General features: G+C 42.9%; 1 protein-coding gene across 7 annotated transcripts in view; it reads left to right on the top strand.

Annotated features, from left to right (window-relative positions):
• The first annotated feature begins 4,290 nt into the window (after nt 1-4,290).
• rnf141 (ring finger protein 141) overlaps nt 4,291-22,570 on the top strand; it is a 34,830-nt gene continuing 16,550 nt past the window's right edge. Inside the window, exons 1-5 of one of the 7 annotated variants that reach the window (XM_060838538.1) lie at nt 4,291-4,407; nt 5,908-6,010; nt 8,282-8,407; nt 14,965-15,167; nt 20,763-20,871. In XM_060838538.1, coding sequence (XP_060694521.1) covers nt 15,025-15,167; nt 20,763-20,871 — 252 coding nt within the window. In that variant the 5' untranslated portion in view covers nt 4,291-4,407; nt 5,908-6,010; nt 8,282-8,407; nt 14,965-15,024. Of the gene's footprint in view, nt 4,408-5,907; nt 6,011-8,281; nt 8,408-11,209; nt 11,232-14,961; nt 15,168-20,762; nt 20,872-22,570 lie in introns of those variants that run through there. The other 6 variants (XM_060838543.1, XM_060838540.1, XM_060838539.1 and 3 more) reach the window with 6 other exon arrangements.

The raw sequence follows: 22,570 nt of genomic DNA, 5'->3' as shown, positions 1-22,570 counted from the left end.
AGGTGAATTTCAGGTCGGGATGGAAGGTGTTAGTAAAGTTGATGAACTGTTCAACCTCCTCGTGGGAGCACGAGGCAGCGCCGATACAGTCATCGATGTAGCGGAGGAAAAGGTGGGGGGTGGTGCCAGTGTAGTTGCGGAAGATGGACTGTTCCACATATCCTACGAAGAGGCAGGCATAGCTGGGGCCCATGCGGGTGCCCATGGCAACTCCTTTAGTTTGGAGGAAGTGGGAGGATTGAAAAGGGAAGTTATTCAGGGTGAGGACCAGTTCAGTCAGTCGAAGGAAGGTGTCAGTGGAAGGGTACTGGTTGGTGCGGCGGGAAAGGAAGAAGCGGAGGGCTTTGAGTCCTTCGTGATGGAAGGACTCAAAGCCCTCCGCTTCTTCCTTTCCCGCCGCACCAACCAGTACCCTTCCACTGACACCCTCCTTCGACTGACTGAACTGGTCCTCACCCTGAATAACTTCCCTTTTCAATCCTCCCACTTCCTCCAAACTAAAGGAGTTGCCATGGGCACCCGCATGGGCCCCAGCTATGCCTGCCTCTTCGTAGGATATGTGGAACAGTCCATCTTCCGCAACTACACTGGCACCACCCCCCACCTTTTCCTCCGCTACATCGATGACTGTATCGGCGCTGCCTCGTGCTCCCACGAGGAGGTTGAACAGTTCATCAACTTTACTAACACCTTCCATCCCGACCTGAAATTCACCTGGACTGTCTCAGACTCCTCCCTCCCCTTCCTAGACCTTTCCATTTCTATCTCGGGCGACCGACTCAACACAGACATCTATTATAAACCGACTGACTCCCACAGCTACCTGGACTACACCTCCTCCCACCCTGCCCCCTGTAAAAACGCCATCCCATATTCCCAATTCCTTCGTCTCCGCCGCATCTGCTCCAGGAGGACCAATTCCAACACCGCACAGCCCAGATGGCCTCCTTCTTCAAGGACCGCAGATTCCCCCCAGACGTGATCGACGATGCCCTCCACCGCATCTCCTCCACTTCCCGCTCCTCCGCCCTTGAGCCCCGCTCCTCCAACCGCCACCAAGACAGAACCCCACTGGTTCTCACCTACCACCCCACCAACCTCCGCATACAACGTATCATCCGCCGCCATTTCCGCCACCTCCAAACGGACCCCACCACCAAGGATATATTTCCCTCCCCTCCCCTATCAGCGTTCCGCAAGGACCACTCCCTTCGTGACTCCCTTGTCAGATCCACACCCCCCACCAACGCAACCTCCACCCCCGGCACCTTCCCCTGCAACCGCAGGAAATGTAAAACTTGCGCCCACACCTCCACACTCACTTCCCTCCAAGGCCCCAAGGGATCCTTCCATATCCGCCACAAGTTCACCTGTACCTCCACACACATCATCTATTGCATCCGCTGCACCCGATGTGGCCTCCTCTATATTGGTGAGACAGGCCGCTTACTTGCGGAACGCTTCAGAGAACACCTCCGGGCCGCCCGAACCAACCAACCCAATCACCCCGTGGCTCAACACTTTAACTCTCCCTCCCACTCCACCGAGGACATGCAGCTCCTTGGACTCCTCCACCGGCAGAACACAACTACACGACGGCTGGAGGAGGAGCGCCTCATCTTCCGCCTGGGAACCCTCCAACCACAAGGTATGAATTCAGATTTCTCCAGTTTCCTCATTTCCCCTCCCCCCACCTTGTCTCAGTCGGTTCCCTCAACTCAGCACCGCCCTCCTAACCTGCAATCCTCTTCCTGACCTCTCCGCCCCCACCCCACTCTGGCCTATCACCCTCACCTTGACCTCCTTCCACCTATCCCACCTCCATCGCCCCTCCCCCTAGTCCCTCCTCCCTACCTTTTATCTTAGCCTGCTTGGCTCTCTCTCTCTTATTCCTGATGAAGGGCTTATGCTCAAAACGTCGAATTCTCTATTCCTGAGATGCTGCCTGGCCTGCTGTGCTTTGACCAGCAACACATTTGCAACGATGTCCTCATAAGAACAGAATATGATGCTCAAATCATTGACCCACTGTTCTGACATGCCACAGCGAGAAACCATAATGACCTCCGCTGGAAACACAAATGGGTTGCAACCAATATGGTACCCTTTGTTGTCCAGTACTTCCCGGGAGCCAAAAAACTACACCATGTTCTTCGCAGCCTGCAACATGCTATCAATAATGATAAGCACCTTGACAGACCTTACCCACGCCTCCACTTCTCACCTTTAAACAACCACCAAACCTTAAACAGATCATTGTTTGCAGCAAACTTCCCAGCTTTCAAGACAACATCGATCACAACACTGTGCAACCCTGTCATGGCAGCTGCTGCAAGACATGTCAGAGTGTTGACACGAATACCACCATTACACGTGGGGATGCCTCCCACCATGTATGCAGCAGATACTTATGTGACTTGGCCAATGTTGTCAATCTTGCATTCAGGCAAGAATGCCCTGAGGTATGGTACATTGGCAAGACCAAGCCAACGCTAGGACAATGGATGAATAGACACGGCACAACAATCACCAGGCAAGGGTGTTCCCTCCCAGTCGGAGAATATATCATTGGTCCAGAACATTTGGTCTTGGATCTTTGGGTGACCATTCTCCTAGGCAGACTTTGGGATAAGCCACAATCCAAAGTGGCTGAGCAGAAGCTGATAGCCAAGTTCGGTACCCATGAGGATGGCCTCAACTGGGACCTTGGGTTCATGTTACACTACAGGTGACCACACTGCACCACATACTTTTTCTCTTTCTCTCACATAAACACACACACACTCCTACATACTCACACACTAACACAGACCCCCACTCCCATACACGCACATACACCCACACACAATTCCTCTCACAGGCTTACACCCCATCACACTCACACACATACTTTATCAAACTTACACACATTCAATATTTCTCCTGCATGCACACACATATAAGTTTATAGGGTGAATCTGTATTTGCAGAATTATAGTTTATTTTGCTCAAGAAATGTATAACCTACAATCAGTCCATGGAAGATTCTGTAAATCCCACTTTAGAAACAGAACCAATCTGACTCAAGATTGGGACACAGACAGACTTTAACCTCACACCTTTAATACATTGTCTGAGCTGAGATGACACCTTTTGTTAGAAAACCTCAAGTTGAGAATGTGATTTAAAAGGAGTTCTGGGATTTACATATTAACGAACTGAAACCAGCAAAGGCATTCTAAAAAATAAAAGACTTAATCAAGTTTTTTTAATATACTTTAGCCTCATGACACTGTAACCTTTTGCTATAAATTCTGTGTCTAATGGTCCTACTCCACAACCACCTGATGAAGTTGCAGCACTCTGAAAGCTAGCTATGTTGGACCGATTCCTGATGAAGGGCTTTTGCCCGAAACGTTGATTTCGCTGCTCGTTGTATGCTACCTGAACTGCTGTGCTCTTCCAGCACCACTGATAAAGAATATGTTGGACCATAACCTAGTGTTGTGTGATTTTTAACCTTGTCCAGCCCAGTCCAATACGGGCTCCACCAAATCATGAGTATACAGATTGACCGCATTGCACAAAGGGCAGTTTAAATTGAAGGTTTTGCGTTAGTTAATTGTATTTAAAGGATCGTAGGATCATTAATTGGTCACGCCACTAAAAGAGACGCATGCGGTCAATCTTGGGGCAGGAGGCTTGTGCATTAATTGACAGCAGTGCATCAAAACGCTCTGAGTGTCAGAAGGTGGGAGGGATGGGGGCTTGCTGGGTCTGTATTGTCTGCACTTTGGTATGTAACAGTATTGTCTCATGTACAAATGTCATTGTCGCTGTCTTTTCAGATGTGGAACTGGGATTTGAAGTTTGTCCTCATCTCCCTGTAAACCGGTTGAATGGTAGGGTTTGGGGCCTGGCTTTGCTGCTTCTCTCCCTTGTAAAATTGCTGTTGTATACAGCTGTGAATGTTAACTGTTTTTTTGTAAACTGCGTTTTGTAATTGTTTAATAAAATAAAAAATTAAAAAAACGCTGAGTCGAGTGAAGTTGATGAAAAGTGCTGTCAGTTTGAGTGTGTTCCTCACTTCTAGGAGAGTCCGTGCGTCAATTGTCTGCAATCACTTTCTCTCCGGGTTCCTCATCCTGCATTAACAGATGGTAGTATCCGTACCTCTGGGCCAGAGGGTCCGTGTTAAAGTCCCACCCATTCCACAGGCGCTGTCTGAACGACCTGCCGAGGAAGCAAGTTTTATTTTAACCCACATCGCCGGCGCGCGCCGCCAACCGTCCCTCTGTGACGTCACCACGCCCCAGCGGGGCGGCGGCAGCGCGCGCGCGCGTGCACGCGGCGGGGTCCGCCGTCAAGAAAACGGGAGCGCGCGGCGGTGCCGCCAACAGGAAAGCGGGAGCGCGGAGCTGGGAACAGGTGAGAGCGCGGCCTGGGCCCGGGCTCTATCATCCCCTTCATTTCCTCCCCGCGAGCTGTGACCGTTCCCTCTGCAGCCTCGTCCGTCTGGAATCACCGCGACCTGACGGACTGGTGCTGCGTCACAGAAACTAACCGTCACCAGTGCCCTAAGTGATCAGTACCATCCCTCCTCTCCCCCCCCCCCACCCCACCTCTAAAGTGGGCCTACTAATCCAACCTCGACCATTCATATCCTCCTCCTTCGGTACATAGTCCCACTGTTACCTTTCCCTGCATCTGATATTCCACATTTCCCCTTCCATTCAGAATGACATGCACCCTCTGCCCATCCCTCTCTTTACCTTTTCACCTGGGATCACGTCAGGCTGCAGCTCCTCTGGGGTGAGATTCCCACCTGTTGTTCCTCTTATTGGGATGATTTGATACCCCTCCATGTCTTCTCCCCCCCCCCCCCCCTTCATCCTTACCCTATAGTGAGAAGCCATACCCCCGTCCCCCACCCTCAGCCTTTCTCCTTCCCTTATATGAGATGCCCTTTCGTGTTGTTGCAATTAACTTTCCAGCGCCTAAAACCTTGGGGTGACCTTATTTATAAACAATGCATAATGTGTTACAGGACCATAATGTTGTTCTTGGATTGAGGAACTATCATGGGCAACTATGACACTGGTTTTAAACATGGAAATATGATTATTACTCATTTCCATGTTTCAGTTCTGCTGTGTGCCACTTTTGTACACCAATTTAAAACAATAAGATCTTGTATTGGAATGGTGCTGTTTTATGCTTCAAGGTATTTTGAATTACTTTTGAAGTGTAATCAATGTTTTGAGGCTGACTCTCACAATGAGATATAGGTAGCCATTTAATCTATTCTATCAAATCTGAGAATTCTGCTCCGTGATAATGCCTCTTCAAATGCAAGACCTAAATTTATATCATTTTCCAATTGTGACATCTTTCATGGTGCAGCATTCACTTGGTGCTGTTCCCCCTGACAATGCAGTACTTTCTCAGTGTTAAAAGTTAAAAATCACACAACACCAAGTTATAGTCCAACAGGTTTCATTGGAAGCACACTAGCTTTCGGAGCGCTGCTCCTTCATCAGGTGGTTGTGGAGGACACAATTGTACAACCACCTGATGAAGGAGCGGCATTCTGAAAACTAGTGTGCTTCCAATTAAATCTGTTGGACTATAACCTGGTGTTGTGATTTTTAACTTTGTACACCCCAGTCCAACACCGGCATCTTCAAATCATTCTCAGTGTTGGTATGTTTGCAAATTATACCACAATTTGAGGTGTTGTGGACAGCAAAAAAGGTTAGCTCCAGAGTACAACAGGATCTTGATCAGATCCCACCCAGACCTTCCCCTCACCCTATCCTCATAACCCACCATTTACTAGGGGAAATTCATCGAGCTTGCACATTCCTGGACACTACAGGGCAATTTAGCATTGCCGCTCCGTTCAACTTGCATATCTTTGGATTGTAGGAGGTAACCAGAGCATCTGGTGGAAACCCACACAGACACAGGGAGAACATGCAAACTTCACACAGTCTTCCAAGGGTGGAATCAAATTCAGATCCCAGTTGCTGTGAGTACCATGTGTCACACTCTAGCCCATTCAATTAGCCTGTCTAAACCCTCTTGAAACCTCTTGCACCCTTACAGCTTATGTTTCCATGCAGCTTGGTGTCATCAGCAAATTTGGAAATTTTGCAATTGGCCACCTCATGTAAATCATTTAAATATATTGTGAACAGTTATGGATCTAGTACTTAGCTTTGCAGTACCCCAGTAGTAATAGCCTGTCATTCTGACAATTATCCATTTATTCATAAGCTGAGTTTCTATTAATCTCAGTCCATACTAGTATATTCATCCCAATTCTGTGCACCGTATATTTACTAACTTCTTGTGTGGGACTTTATCAAAAGTCTTCTGAAAATTCACATACACCATGCCCACTAGTTTTCCTTTATCGATGCTGCAAGTAACATCCTGCAAATATATCGACAAGTTTGTCAAACATGATTTCCCTTTGATAAGTCCATGTTGACTGTGTTGAATTTTCCATTTTACAAATGTTCATTTATTCGTACTCTTCATAATGGATTCGTAACATTTTCCCTACTATAGCCATCAAGCTAACAAGTCTGCAGTTTTCTGCTATCCCTTCTGTTCTCAATTTGGTTGTGATCGAATTAGCTGCCATTTTTAAAAATAGCAACACTGACTAAATTTCATGAGTACTTAATTGACTTAAAGCAGTTTGAGATGTACTGAAACAATAAAGGTGCCATAAAAATGGAAAATCGCACAACACCAGGTCATAGTCCAACAGGTTTATTTGGAAGTACTAACTTGCAGAGTGCTGCTCCTTCATCAAGTAACTAGTGGGGCAGGATTATAAGAGACAGTATTTAAAGCAAAGGATCACAATGTCGTGAAATTAAAATGATATATTGAACAAATCTAGATTGCTGTTAAGTCTTTCATCTTTTAGAATGGGTTGCAGGTTTTGGTTCATTAATATGTAAATCCCAGAACTGCTTTTAAGTCACATTCTTGAGATAATTTAGGGTTTTATTACAGCTCAGGTAATGTATTAAAGGTGTGAGGTCAGAGTCATCTGTATTCCAATCTTGAGTTAGACTGGTTCTATTTCCAAAGTAGGAATTTATAACATGGTGCATGGAATGACTGACTGTATTTACTTCCTACAGGTTGTGTGTTTTTTGAGCAAACATTCAACCCATAGAGTTATATATGTGTGTGTGTGTGCATTGAAGGGGAGAGAGTGAGTGTGCGCCTGTGAAAGCGTGTGTTTGCATGCTTAGTAGAGTACGTGCGTGAGTGGGATGGAATAAGCCCGAGAAGATGGGAGGGGGGGATGTGAGACAGTATAGTGTAGTGGGGTCACCTGTAGTGTGACATGACATGAACCCAAGGTCCTGGTTGAGGCCATCCTCATGGGTACTGAACTTGGCTATCAGCCTTTGCTCAGCCACTCTGCATTGTTGCATACCCCGAAGTCTACCTTGGAGGATGGTCACCCGAAGATCCGAGGCCAAATGTCCATGACCACTGATGTGTTCCCTGGCTGGGAGGGAACATCCCTGTCTGGCAATTGTTGCGTGGTGTCCATTCATCCTTTGTCATAGTGTCTGCTTGGTCTCACCGATGTATCATGCTTCAGGGCATCCTTGCCTGCAGCATATGAGACAGATGATGTTGGCCAAATCACATGAGTACCAGCTGTATGCATGGTGAGTAGTGTCACCATGTGTAATGGTGGTATTCATGTCAACACTCATGCAGTGGTTGCCATGATAGGGTTGTACAGTGTTGTGTTCGATGTTGCCCTGAAGGCTGAGCAGTTTGCAGAGAACAATAGTCTATTTCAGATTTGACGGTCATTTAAAGATGAGAAGTGTAATGAAATGTCTTGGCGAGGTCCTCATCCTAATCAATGATGTGTTGCAGGCTGCGAAGAACATGGCAATATTTTATTGGTTCTTGGGTAATACTGGACAAAAAGGGTACCCTATCAGATGCATACCGTGTCTGTCTCCTGAGGAGGTCATTACAGTTTCTTGCTGTGGCATGTTGGAACTGACGATCGATGAGTTGAGCATCGTACCCTCTTTTGAGGAAGTCCTTCAGCACCTTCAGGTGTCCGTCACATTTCTCCTCATCTGAACAGCGTAGGGCTTGTCCGTAGGGGATAGCTGTTTTATATTTAGGGTGGAACCTAGAAAAGTGTAGCATGGTGAGGTTATCTGTGGCTTTGTGGTAGTGTGAGGTACTAAAGTGCCTGCGCAGTAGATTGAAGTACTAATTTCATGATGTTGTACTTCTCTAGCTTCCACCTAAACATATTAAAATAGCCATCCCCTATGGACAAGTCCTCCACAAACGCAGGAGCTGCTCAGATGAGGAGGAATGTGATGGACATCTGAAGCACACACCCTGCAGGCAGTCAATACATGTAAGATTTTATAAATTCCTACTTTGGAAATGGAACCAGTCTGACTCAAGATTGGGATACAGACAGACTGTAACCGCACAACTAACACCTTGTCTGATGCCACCTCTTTTATAAAACCTGAAGTTATCTCGCAAATGTGACTTAAAAGAAGTTCTGGGATTTGCATATCAATGAACCAAAACCTGCAACCCATTCTAAAAGATGAAAGACTTAGCAGCAATCTAGGTTTGTTCAATGTATCATTTTAATTGCATGACATTGTGATCTTTTGCTGGATATTCTGTCTTGTGATCCTACCCCACTAGTACCTGATGAAGGAGCAGTGCTCTGAAAGTTAATACTTCCAAATAAACCTGCTGTTCTATGACTGGGTATTGTGTGATTTTTAACTTTGTTCACCCAGTCCAACACTGGCACCTCCACATCATAAAAATGGAAAGCCTTCTTTCTGTTCTAAGGTAAATTAGATGTTAATTGCTGTAGCTGGTGAAACTTCTTTTGTAATGATACTTGGTCATAGATCCCTGGGGAGTGTGGGTTATAAAATAATTTTTAACCCAATTAACATGGATTTCTAACCCAGACCCGACAATGTTATCAGTAGTTCCACAGATCTGCCTTCAAATGTCAATTGGAAATTATCCATCAGTACTAAAGCTCATTCTCCTGTGATTGGATGGTGAGGAATTTATGGATTTGTGCTTAATTCAAAGGATTTTGCAAGTCTTTGCCACGAGAGTTATAGTGCTGATAAAGTTGTGATTCTCACCTCTGCGGCTGTGGAGAATGTGTAGCTATTGTATCCACAAACCATATACAAATAAAGGCAAATGAGATTCTGATACAAACAATGTGACTGAATCATGAGTTTAGATTACAGCTTCTGAAATCAGTCCTGGTTTTTGGTTACTGTTAGTAATGCAGACTTCTTTTATATGCTCCTGTTAAGGTTTTAATCGTTTCAAGTTAAAAATCTCACAACACCAGGTTATAGTTCAATAATTTGGAGATGCTGGTGTGAACTGGGGTGTACAAAGTTAAAAATCACACAATACCAAGTTATAGTCCAACAGGTTTAATTGGAAGCTTGTGGAGGTTAAGATCATGCTCACAGAATTTATAGCTAAAGGAGTTCAGTGTCCTGGAGATGAGATACAGTAAACAATCTAACATTAAAACTTTCATCTTTTATAATGGGATATGCTGGTATCTGTTCTTTGATATGTAAATCTCAGAACTTCTTTCAAGTTATATTCTCAAGATAGCTCAGCTTTTTAAACAATAGATGTGAAGTCTGTCTGTGTCCCAATGCTCTGTCAGATGAGCAAACACTCTGTTTGATTTTAGAGTTTTACATGGATTCATGCAGTTTTTGAGCAAAATAAATGTAATTCTGCAAAAACAAACAGATTGTTTAAGTAACGGTTATGTGTAGGTTAATTAACTCTGAGACTGTCTTTAGTAAGTGTTTTAAATAGTTGACTATTGATTGTTGTGCTCTCCACATGTTTTCCAAGAAATAACCTGTAGTTTGTTGCAGGAAATGTGTGTCTTTAACTGAAGAAAAATCTTCATGGATTGTGCACTTCTGTTGCCAGACTTCAGGCATTAGATTATATACATTACACATTCCTGGAACATTTAGTAGGAATCTTTCTAGATTGTCAATCAAATGTAGGAGCTCTCAAGCAACATAAAATGCCAGATTTACAATGTCTGCAACCTCTTCATTGAACTCATTCTTTATTTACTTTGTCAAATACATTTTATATTTAAGTGCTTATAAACCTATGGTTTAATATTTAGAAATAACATTGTTGCGTTATATAACTTTCCTAACCATATACAGTACAACTTAGTGAATATTACCAAAGGAGACATGCTGACACAATGTGGTATGTGGGGTTGAGAGTGTGGTGCAGGACAAGCACAGCCAGTCAGGCAGCATCAGAGAAGCAGGAGAATCGACGTTTTGGGCATAAGCCTGATGAAGGGCTTTTGCCCAAAATGTCGATTCTCCTGCTCCTCAGATGCAGCCTGACTGGCTGTGCTTTTCCAGCAACACACTCTCGACTCTGGTCTTCAGCATCTGCAGTCCTCACTTTCTCCTAGTTGATTTCTCCACAACATGGTATGTCACACTGTGCATAGCTGACATACTCTACACCCCAATTGAATTAAAGTCATATTCTATAAATAAACAAAAAACTGCTGTTCGTCATAGATTTTGAATATCTATGAACTGAAGTGATTGAGCATGGTGGATAGAAGTAGAGTATTTTTAGTAGCTGAGCAGTTTAGTGTGAAGACCATGAATACGCAATTAACTAAGAGTTTAAGAGCAGAGTACAGGAGAAACATCTTTGGAAAGGGGATGTAAAGCTGTAAAACTTATTGGGCAGTGTGGTGGCTCAGTGGTTAGCACTGCTACCTCACAACACCAGAGTCCCGGGTTCGATTCCACCCTCGGGCAACTGTGAAGACTCCACAAAGTTTGCATAGTTTCCTCTGGGTGCACCGATTTCCTTCCACAGTCAAAAGATGTGCAGCTTAGGTGGATTGGCCATGTTAAATTGCCCATAGTGTCCTGTGATGTGCAGACTAGGTGGACTAACAATAGAAAATGCAGGGTTACATGGATAGTTGTGGGAGAGGGAGTCTGAGAAGAATGGGGGGTCGATGTGGGCTCAGTGTGCTGAATGATCTGCTTTCATACTGTAGGGATTCAATGGTTTCCTGCATTAGTGATTAACGTAAAAATTCTGTCAACATTTCAGATTAGTATGGAGACATGGATTCAGGAAAATGGGTTGAATGGAACAAGGTGATCAATTGATTAATTCTTTACAATTTCCATGTCTTCCTGGTGAAGGATCTACTATCTTCAGGTCTCCATCGTTGAATAACATATCAGGAGCTCGCAATGAGTCATGCAAAATATAAAATCTTGCCCTACATCATAATCATCAAAGTTCATGGTCCACATTACAGACTGCATATAATTTATTTATAGCCAAAAAACGATAGTGGCCTCAGCACTGATCTTCCTTGCTATTTTGGTTACAGTTCCATCAACAACTTTCTGTGGTTTAGCCAAATTTTCAATTCAACCCAGAGGTTTGAATCCCACTCTATTCCTTCCTACCTTGTGCTATGGGTATCGGAATGAAGCCTTGCTAAAATCTTAATGTATGACATCTACAGACAATGAGGCTCTGTTACTTCCCCCAAAGAAATCTACTTCATGTAGGCTAGACCTGCAAACTGAAATTGCATAGACCTCTCCTTATTCTAAAATTCACAGCTTTATATCTTGTCAATTTCTACTCTGTTCTCCATTAAGAAAAACTTGGGTGGTTTCTTTAAAATAGACTGTTGAAAGGTCACTGTGGATGTTGGACTTCTTTTGACCAGGCTTTCTAAAAGTCACATGGTTGACAAGAGCTGCCTATTTAGCTTCGGACCTGTTTTGAATAATGTGACTGGTTTGTGTTAGTTTTGGTATCTGGAACTATTTGAGGAACTAAAACCTGTAAGGAAGGACTGTCCAGCTGATATCTCCTGTTTTTTAAAAATAACACTCTCTCTTGTTGAGGTTGGAATGAACTCTATTTGTTCTTCTGAAAAAGTGATTTAAAGACTCGGAGTCAAAAAAGTCTACAGCATATCTGTCTGCCAAGACTCCAGAGACAAATGTGTTTCAGGCCACAAGTGCCAGAACATCAGAGTAATGGATTTCAGAACATTTTATATTAATTTTGTCAGTAAAAATGACTCTAACTGCAAGAAAGGTTTTTAAAACGCCATCTATTTAGAAGTTTTTCTTCTTTTTTTCCAGAAGTGTGTGTTTCCTTATGTATTTTAAGTTTTTAAAGGAATAGCCATTCATATCTTGAAAATACTGACTGTGTATGTTAGGGGAAGCATAATGGAAACATCACTGGACGAGTAATCCAGAACTCCATGCTAGTGATCAGGGGACATGGGTTTGAATCTTACCACAAATGGTGAAATTTAAAATCAATAAAAATCTGGATTTTTTAAAAAAGTTAACCCAATGGTCACCGTGTAGCCACGGGCAATTATGGTCACTAATGTCCATTAGCAAAGAAAATCCTTACATGCTTGGGCCGATATGTGATTCCAGACCAACAGCAATGTTGTTGACTCTTTACTGCCCTTTGGGCAATGCCCACATCTCATAAATGAATTTCAAATAGATTAACCACTCTTCATTAAAAAAAATGTTGTTTTGTTAATAAAACAGTTGTTAAAGAAACCTGGTTGGTGAGGTATTAATTGACCATCTTAGTAACATGGAAATGTATTTTTAGTTTGTGTTGTGATCTGTTGTGTAGGAGGTCTGGAGCTCCAGTGCACTTCCTTTAGCCTCAATGATAAGCTCATAAGAAATAGTACGAGGCTAGGTCTTTGATCCCATAAGCCTGCTTCACCACTTAATAGGATCATCCTGACTTAACTTGAGTTTCCTATTTTCTTGTAATCCTTGTTTTCCTCATAGACCAAAAATCTAACTAGCTCAGTGTTGAATGTATTCAATAGCCCAACTTCCACTGCTCTCAGCTTAGAGAACTCCAAAACTAGAGACCCTCAAAAGGAAGAATTTCTTTCTCATGTCTTTGAAGTGTGATTCCATTTTTTGAAACTGTGCCTTAGTGCTAGATTGCATGGGTAAAAAAAATTCCTTGTAACCTCAAACACAGTTCCTGTTTTTGTTGGTGTAAAGTTCATGGAGAGGATGTGCGATTTACAAATTTCTGTATAAGGAATGAACAAAATACTGTAAACACCCTGACTCGATGAACTTTTGTAAAGTCATGGAGTCATAGAGATGTACAGCATGAAACAGACCCCTCAGTCCAACTCATCCATGCTGACCAGATACCCCAACCCAATGTAGTCCCACCAACCAGCACCCTATCCCTCCAAACCCTTCCTATTCATATACCTATCCAGTTGCCTTTTAAATGTTGCAATTGTACTAGCCTCCACCATTTCCTATGGCAGCGCATTCCACACATGCACCACCCTCTGCATGAAAGAGATGTCCCTTTAGGTTTCTTTTATATCTTAACCCTCTCACCCTAAATCAATGCCCTCTAGTTCTGGACTTCCTCACCCCAGGGAAAAGACCTTGTCTATTTATCCCATCCATGCCCCTCATAATTTTGTAAACCTCTAGAAGGACATCCCTTAGCCTCCAACGCTCCATGGAAAACAGCCCCAGCCTATTCAACCTCTTCCCTATAGCTCAAATCCACCAACTCTGGCAATATCCTTCTGATAGGAAGGAGACCAGAATTGCATGCAATATTTCCAAAATTGTCCAAATTAATGTCCTGCACAGCCGCAACATGACCTCCCAACTCCTGTACTCAATACTCTGACCAATAAAGGAAAGCATACCAAACACCACCTTCACTATCCTATCTACCAACGACTCTACTTTCAAGGAGCTATGAGTCTACACTCCAAGGTCTCTTTGTTCAGTTACACTCGCTAGGACCTTACCATTAAGTGGTTAAGTCCTGCTAAGATTTGCTTTCCCAAAATTCAGCACCTTGCATTTCTCTAAATTAAACTCCATCTGTCACTCCTCAGCACATTGGCCCATCTGATCAAGATCCCCTTGTAACCATGGTAACCTGGATATCTGGTTGACATGGACAAGTTGGACCGAAGTGTCTGTTGTGTGCTGTACATCTCCACTGCACCTCCAATTTTGGTGTCATCTGCAAACTTACTAACTATACCTCTTATGCTCACATCCAAATCATTTATATAAATGACAAAAAGTCATGGACCCAGCACCAATCCTTGTGGCACTCCACTGGTCACAGGCCTCCAATCTGAAAAACAACCCTCCACCACCACCCTTTGTCTTCTACCTTTTGAGCCAGTTCTGTATCCAGATGGCTAGTTCTCCCTGTATTCCATGAGAACTAACCTTGCTAACCAGTCAAAATGAGGTTATTTGGTCATTCAACTGATTTGTTAAATATGGAACCTTGCTGTGCACAGATTTGGATAGATAGGACTGTTGATGCAACAAATACCAATTTTTCAGGATTTTAGAACATGCAGAATGACCAGGTATTATCACAAAATTGTTGCGTGCTGAGGAAGACCATTTGGTCTATTGTGTTTTCACTAGCACTCTGAATGAGCAGTATAACAGTAACATTCTTTTTTTCCATAATCCTGAGCATTCTTTCTATCGAAATAATCATCTAATATCCTTTCGAATGCGATTATTGAAACAGCTTCTACAGCATTTCCGAGCAGTGCGTTCCAGACCCAAGCCATGCTCTGCATAAAAATGTTCCTTTTCCTTTCATATTTGGTACTTTTGCAAATCAATTTGTGTCTGTGCCCTCTATAATTTTGCTTCAGGCTGAATGCAGGGAAAGCCAGAATCGCAATACATTATGTATATTGCTTGTACTGTTTTGAAACAATTTAATTTGTCCTTGCTAACAGTCCACTGAAGATTTTGACCAAATCTTCTGATGTGTTCCTTTCTTTAAATCAAGCAGGAGCTTTACAAATGACCCAAATCTAGACCCGTGGGGAAACCACCCATTATTTGCCTAGTAATGGGTCAACATATTTCAAACCAAACTCCAGCAGTCTTTAACAAATTGCCGGATCGAATGATGAAACATGCTGCCCTGGTGAGAGAAAGTGGCTTCCTGACGTATGAGGAGTTTCTCGCCAGAGTGGCAGAACTTAACGAGATGTGAGTTTTGTACGTTTGTGAAATGTCGCAAAATGATAGCAGACTTGTGAACACATTTTATAGTATGATGTTGCTGAATCTGAGAGTACCAAACTCCTCGTGTTTACAAAGTACTTGAATTGTAATTTTAAGCTTTTTTTTGGTTAACTTACTTGATTGTGGCTTTTGTGTGCCTCTTGACCCGAGTCAGGAAGTAAATCATTTCTCAATAGAGAATCAATTAGCACAAAATGTGGCCACTTGACTAGTTTATGCTAGTTCTTTAAAAAAGCTAGTTTCACCTTCTCCTACTCTTTTTCACATTCTTGCAGATCTGATTTTCTGTTTTAAAAAGATGTTGAATCTTTGCCAGTATGATAACACACAGGCTGGTTTGTATTCTGTTTTCCATTGTCCCTCCATGTTTACACCATTATTTTCAACTGCTGTCCAAAGCAATTACGTTATTGCCTGAAATTAAATTGTTTGCACCCCCTGCAATTCTTCCTCCAAACAGCAACTGTTTGGGCATTTGCAGATGTTGGATGTGCTCCTTTGAATGAAGGGAAATACTAGCATAATAACTAATGTTCCAGGACAAGTACTCCAATTTTGTGCTTTTGATTGCATGTTTGTTGCATCAGGGGCAAATATTAAAACTCAGGCAGGTTGTGCCTGATTTCCCATATGTTTAAATTGTGTGGTCAGAAGGCTGGATATGCTCTGGATTTGTTTGATATGTGCTTCCTCATGTGAATTTCCTTGTTCAGAGTTTGAAGTTGAAACATGATCTGCATGTTTTCTCATCCAAATTTTAAAATATTTTGTTATTATTCTGCTGCTCTGCTCTGGAAATTATTATTCTTGTAAACCGAGGTCAGCCAAAAAAAATCCTTTGAACATTTTATGTTGAAGATTTATTTTATTACCTACACATTGCCTTGATGTGACAACGTAGTCACACTTGATTATAAAATATTAACTCGTATCAATATTTAATCTCTACTTTTATAACTCCACATTCATTTCCCCTTTGAGTCCAGTTAAATGCATTGAGATCGTTTTCCACATTAACGGTGCAATATGAATGCAAGCTGTTCCCAGTGATTTAATGGGTGTGTTACATATTTTCTGTGCTCTTCTTTCTATTTAAACTGGGAAATCCCTTACAAAGATATTAGCCACTGGAATGTATTCTCAGATTCTCCATTAATGAGGCTCCTGAGCTCACCATAAACCTGCATCTCATTACAGACACCACAAGGCAAAATAAAAGCAGGCTATTTGCCCTGACTGGTCTTTGCTTCAGAAGCACCGACTTGCACTTCACTTAATTTCCTGTATTGGTATTTCCTTCAATGAAAGTATTGTTCTTATTCACATTCTTTTGTTTTTATCATTAGCACCAGCTGCAGTATGTGCTTTCCTCACCTTACAGTACAGTTTCCCATTCTTTTCATGTGAGGCATTTAAATTTTTTTTCTCACTCCAAGACCAGTGAAGAAATTCCAGAAAGACGGGGTTCACTGCAGCATTAAACTTACTTTTATCATTTTCAAATTTTAAACTTATCATTGCAAAAATGACTAATTAATAAAATAACCATTTAATAGTTAAGTAATAAAGTAATTTATTAACTAAGAAAACTTTTTTGCCTTTTCTCTTAAGAAAAAGAACAAGAAGTAGACAGACTAGGCCCCAATCAGTGTAGCAGGTGTGTACTGTGGTTGAGCTCTACCTTTAAGCTTAATTAACACTGGTGGTGCATTTGGCAGAATTTGTACAAAGTTGGACGTTTAAAACAACTTTAGCTTGGGTTTGCTCATTCTGTCAGCTTGCTTTGTGGATTGGATAGGGCAACCCAAAATAAATTTTATTCTCATTATTTTCATTTGTGATATCCCAGTGCATTTAAAACGCCCTGTGACTTGTGTTTCGACGCTGTGGACAGAGGAATGTCAAATCTGTCTGACTTCATTTGTTTGAGGCTTTGCTTATTTCAATTCCCTGTCTTTTTGGCCAAATATTTACTGGCAGCCAGGTGATGAAAATTATGGTGTTTAGAGGCCAACCGCCAGTGCCAAGTCACAGAAGAAAATGTTTTAACGGGTGGATGATGGGATGGGACATCTTTCCTCTGACACCTTCCTCCCCTTCCTGGACCTCTCCATCTCCATTAATGACAACCAACTTGACATCGAGATTTTTTACAAACCCACTGACTCCCACAGCTACCTGGATTACACCTCTTCCCACCGTACTCCTGCAAAAATGCCATCCCATATTCCCAATTCCTCCGTCTCTGACGTATCTGCTCCCAGGAGGGCCAGTTCCACCACAGAACACACCTGATGGTCTCCTCCTTTAGAGACCACAATTTCTCTTCCCGTGTGGTTAAAGATGCCCTCCAATGCATCTCGTCCACATCCCGCACCTCCGCCTCAGACCCCACCCCTCCAACAGTAACAAGGACAGAACACCCCGGTGCTCACCTTCCACCATACCAATCTTCGCATAAACCAAATCATCTGCCGACATTTCCGCCACCTCCAAACAGACCCCAGCACCAGGAATATATTTCCCTCCCCACCCCTTTCCGCCTTCCGCAAAGACCGTTCCCTCCGTGACTACTTGGTCAAGTCCACGCCCCCCTGACAACCCACCCTCCCATCCTGGCACCTTCCCCTGCCACCGCAGGAATTGTAAAACGTGTGCCCACACCTCCTCCCTCACCTCCATCCAAGGCCCTAAAGGAGCCTTCCACATCCATCAAGGTTTTACCTACACATCCACCAATATCATTTATTGTATCCGTTGCTCCCGATGAAGTCTCCTCTACGTTGGGGAGACTGGACGCCTTTTAGCAGAGCGCTTTAGGGAACATCTCTGGGACACCCGCACCAATCAACCACACCGCTCCGTGGCCCAACTTTTCAACTCCCCCTCCAACTCTGCCGAGGACATGGAGGTCCTGGGCCTCCTTCACTGCCGCTCCCTCACCACCAGATGCCTGGAGGAAGAACGCCTCATCTTCCATCTCGGAACACTTCAACCCCAGGGCATCAATGTGGACTTCAACAGTTTCCTCATTTCCCCTTCCCCCACCTCACCCCAGTTCCAAACTTCCAGCTCAGCACTGTCCCCATGACTTGTCCTACCTGCCTATCTTCTTTTCCACCCATCCACTCCACCCTCCCCCCCCCCCCCCCCCCCCCCCCCCCCCGACCTATCACCGTCATCCCCTCCCCCACTCACCTATTGTACTCTATGCTACTTTCTCCCCAGCCCCACCCTCCCCTCACTTCAGGCTCTCTGCCTGTATTCCTGATGAAGGGCTTTTGCCCAAAACGTCGATTTTACTGCTGCTCGGATGCTGCCTGAACTGTTGTGCCTTTCCAGCACCACTCTAATCTAGACTCTGGTTTCCAGATCTGCAGTCATTGTTTTTACTTGGGGCATCTTTCCTGCCAGATGAACTCCAGACCTCTTTTGTGGGGGACAGAAAACCACTCCTGCTTTATCTAACCTTCAGAGTTGGCTTCATGGTTCTCCTCCACTTCCCTACCAGGTGGTGAGTGCGGAATTTCCACACTAGACGCTCAACTGGTACCAACAAGACATCAAAATCACAAGAAGAATTCCAACACAGTGGTGCTTTGTCCACGTTTGTGGCCTGGGCTTGTCCACTTCCATCTGCTTTATTTCTTTTTTTCTTTCTTTCTTTTACTCTTGCTCTTTTTTTTTACTTTCTTTTCTCTTTGGAGCCCTATTAGAGTCATAGAGATGTACAGTATGGAAGCAGACCCTTTGGTCCAACTCATTCATGCCAACCAGTTAACTTAATCTATACTCCCATTTGCCAGTAGTTGGCCCATATCCCTCTAAATCCTTCCTATTCATGTACCCATCCAGATGCCATTTAAATGCTGTCTTTGTACTAGCCTCCACCACTTCCTCTGGCAGCACATTCCATACACGCACCCCCTTCTGCGTGAAAAGGTTGCCCCTTAGAGTCCTTTTGTATATTTTTTCTCCTCTCACCCTAAACCTATGCCATCTAGTTCTGGACTGCCCCACCCCAGGAAAAATACCTTGTCTGTTTATCCTATCCATGCCCCTCGTGATTTTATAAATCTCTGTAAGGTCACCCCTCAGCCTCCGACACTCCAGAGAAAACAGCCCCAGCCTATTCAGCCTCTCCCTGTAGCTCAAATGCTCCAACACTGGCAACATCCTTGTAAATCTTTTCTGAACCCTTTCAAGTTTCACAACATCTTTCTGATAGGAAAGAGAGCAGAATTGCATGCAATATCCCAACAGTGGCCTAACCAATGTCCTGTAAAGCTGTAACATGACCTCCTAACTCCTATACTCAATGCTCTGACCAATAAAGGAAAGCATACCAAATGCCACCTTCACTATCCTATCCACCTGATACTCTACTTTGCAAGGAGCTATGAACATGCACTCCAAGGTCTCTTTGTTCAGTGACACTCCCCAGGACTTGTACATTTAACACCTGACTGAATGAAGACTATACTTATTCTGAAATATCTCTATAATTTTCTGTGACCACATCTCTCTCACTCTATGCCCCAACCTAATTCACCTAATTATGCTTTTATGCCCGCATAATTGCCCTTATTTGAATTTAAATGCTTGTCATAAGATTGCCAGTAATCTGACGTCAGAACATCTGACTGCTCTTATCAGGATTAGATTGAGCATTGCGATCGTCTGGTCTTTCATGCTGAAATCTGAGCTTATTTCACATTTAGAGTTCTTTACAATTGTTGTTTTACTCCAAGCAATACAGCATTACTTAGAGTGCTCTTTTATAGAATCATAGAGATGTACAGCACAGAAACAGACCCTTTGTCCAACTTGTCCATGCCGACCTAATATCCCAACTCAATCTAGTCCCACCTCCCAGCACCCAGCCCATATCCCTCTGAACCTTTCCCAATCATATACCCATCCAGATGCCTTTTAAATGTTGCAATTGTACTAGCCTCCACCGCTTCCTCTGGCAGCTCATTCCATACACGTACCATCCTCTGTGTGAAAACATTGCCCCTTAAGTATCTTGTATATCTTTCCCCTCTCACCCTAAACCTATGCCCTCTATTTCTGGACTCTCCCATCCCAGGGAAGAAACTTTGTCTATTTATCCGATGCTCCAGGAAAAACAGCCCTAACCTATTCACCCTCTCCCTATAGCACATATCCTATTCTTCAAAAATATTAAGTGCCTTGAAGCTAAAATGAGGTAGAGCTAATAGCAGTGGTCATTCCATATTAAGGTCTTTGCACAACTGAGTAGTGCTCAGCTGGAAGTGTGTTCTTTCTTGTGATGGCCTCCACTGACGTCGGTTAGGCTAATGCATGAAGAGTGGCCATTTGGGCAAGGCCCTTAGGGTGCTGGCACCCTTTACACCACCCATATGAAGGACAGGAGGAAAGAAAACTGATCAAACCTGATGATGATGATGAAAATTTGAAATTATTTGCTGAATGGATAATTGCACATTTCTGTTCAATGTTTCAATCTATCTGCATTGAGTCTTGTACTACTACCAGACAACTGTTAATATTCTGTTTTTCTACTCATTGTAGCACCGAAAGACTGACAGCTGGGCAAGAGAAATGCTTATTGTTTGAAGTACAACCTGGATCTGATTCCTCCGCTCTTTGGAAAGTCATTGTTAGGATTGTTAGCTCAAAGGTATGAAGAAAGTAATTATGTAATTCAAAAGCAATTAAAATGCAAATGAAACAATGTGTATCTGTACATGCATATTTATAGTATGCATGAATAAAATTTGTTTTTTTAATTTGGCTGTCAACACATGTTAATATAAAGGTGGGGGAAGGATTTTTGATGTCTGCTTTATCAACGATTGCTGTTGGAAAAATTAATTTAGAGAATGAGAAAGATGATTTTTCTATCATGTATTACACAAAATATGTCTCAACTAATGACGGTGTTTAACCAAATGCAGCAGCAAGTAAATGTATCTAGGTTTATAACACGAGGCATGTTCTCTCAATTCTCCCTCTCACACTGAACGTGTCAATCTAACATGTTGTCGCTGTCCTTCGTGGTTCCTATACCATAAGGTTATTGATTAATTGCATTTTATTGAATAATCAGGTCTAGGATAGTCCATTCTGTTATTAGCTGCTCTAAGAAATTCACTTTCCAGTTCTTCCGATCTAACTGTGGATGTAAGTTGCCCATGATTTTTAAGACACATTCCCTATATGCCCCTTACATTTGTACCTTCTGTCTGTTTTGTTGCTAAATATTTTCTGGGTTTTATAACATACTCTCACAAGTTACCTCTTCTCTTTACTATTTCCTATTTCAATCCAAACTGATTCTAAATCTTGATCTTTCAAACTGAGGTAATCTATCAGTATTGAAGTCATGTCATCCTTTAACAGAATTATCCCCTCACCTTTTTCTTGCTTGTCATTCTGATTTGTAAAATCACTTCAACATTCAGGTCCCATCCTTAGGCAACTTTCAACTAAATATTTTCAGTTAGGAATGGTAATGTTGGGCAATTCCTCTGCTTTTTCAATAATCCACTGGACATTTTGACAGAGCAATGGACAAATCTTAATGCAATACTCCCGCACTTCTGAGGCCAATTCTTGTGACCTGTGGAATGAGGCAGAATCCACAGGATAATGATATCAAAATCACTGCTATCAAGCTGAACTAAATTCCTTCTATCAATCTATTGGAAGCTATTGATAAATCTTTGGCCTCATTATTTTATTTTTCTCATTAGTGAGCTATAGACCTCTAAACTGCTGCAGGACAATAAACATTGCAAAAAGAACAGATCTAAAAATCTGCATTCAAGTTAAAGGGAAGGTTGTCAATGCTTTCTTCACATACATGATGATGTGGAATTCTTTGTCAGAAGCTGTTGTTGAAGCAGAGCTCACAAATTCTTTTAAAAGGCATGGAAGACATAGAATGTGGGGAAATAGATGGCGACATCTTGAAACATGTCCATATTACAGAGGAGGCAGTGCTGGGTGTCTTGAAATGCATAAAAGTGGATAAATGCCCAGGACCTGATCAGGTGTATCCTAGAAGTCTGTGGGGAGCTAGGGAAGTGATTTCTGGGTCTCTTGCTGAGATATTTGTATCATTGGTAGTCACAGGTAAGGTGCCAGAAGACTGGAGGTTGGCTAACATTCTGCCACTATTTAAGAAAGGTGGTAAGGACAAGCTAGGGAACTATAGACCAGTGAGCCTGACGTCGGTGGTGGGCAAGTTGTTTGAGGGAATCCTGAGGGACAGGATATACATGTATTTGAAAAGGCAAGGACTGATTCGGGATAGTCAACATGGCTTTGCGTGTGGGAAATCATGTCTCCCAAACTTGATTGAGTTTTTTGAAGAA

This window comes from Hemiscyllium ocellatum, chromosome 18, assembly GCF_020745735.1.
Source record: "Hemiscyllium ocellatum isolate sHemOce1 chromosome 18, sHemOce1.pat.X.cur, whole genome shotgun sequence".
Lineage (NCBI taxonomy): Eukaryota > Metazoa > Chordata > Chondrichthyes > Orectolobiformes > Hemiscylliidae > Hemiscyllium > Hemiscyllium ocellatum.
The sequence above is the reverse complement of the archived record's forward strand: the minus strand, read 5'-3'. Positions and strand labels throughout refer to the sequence as shown.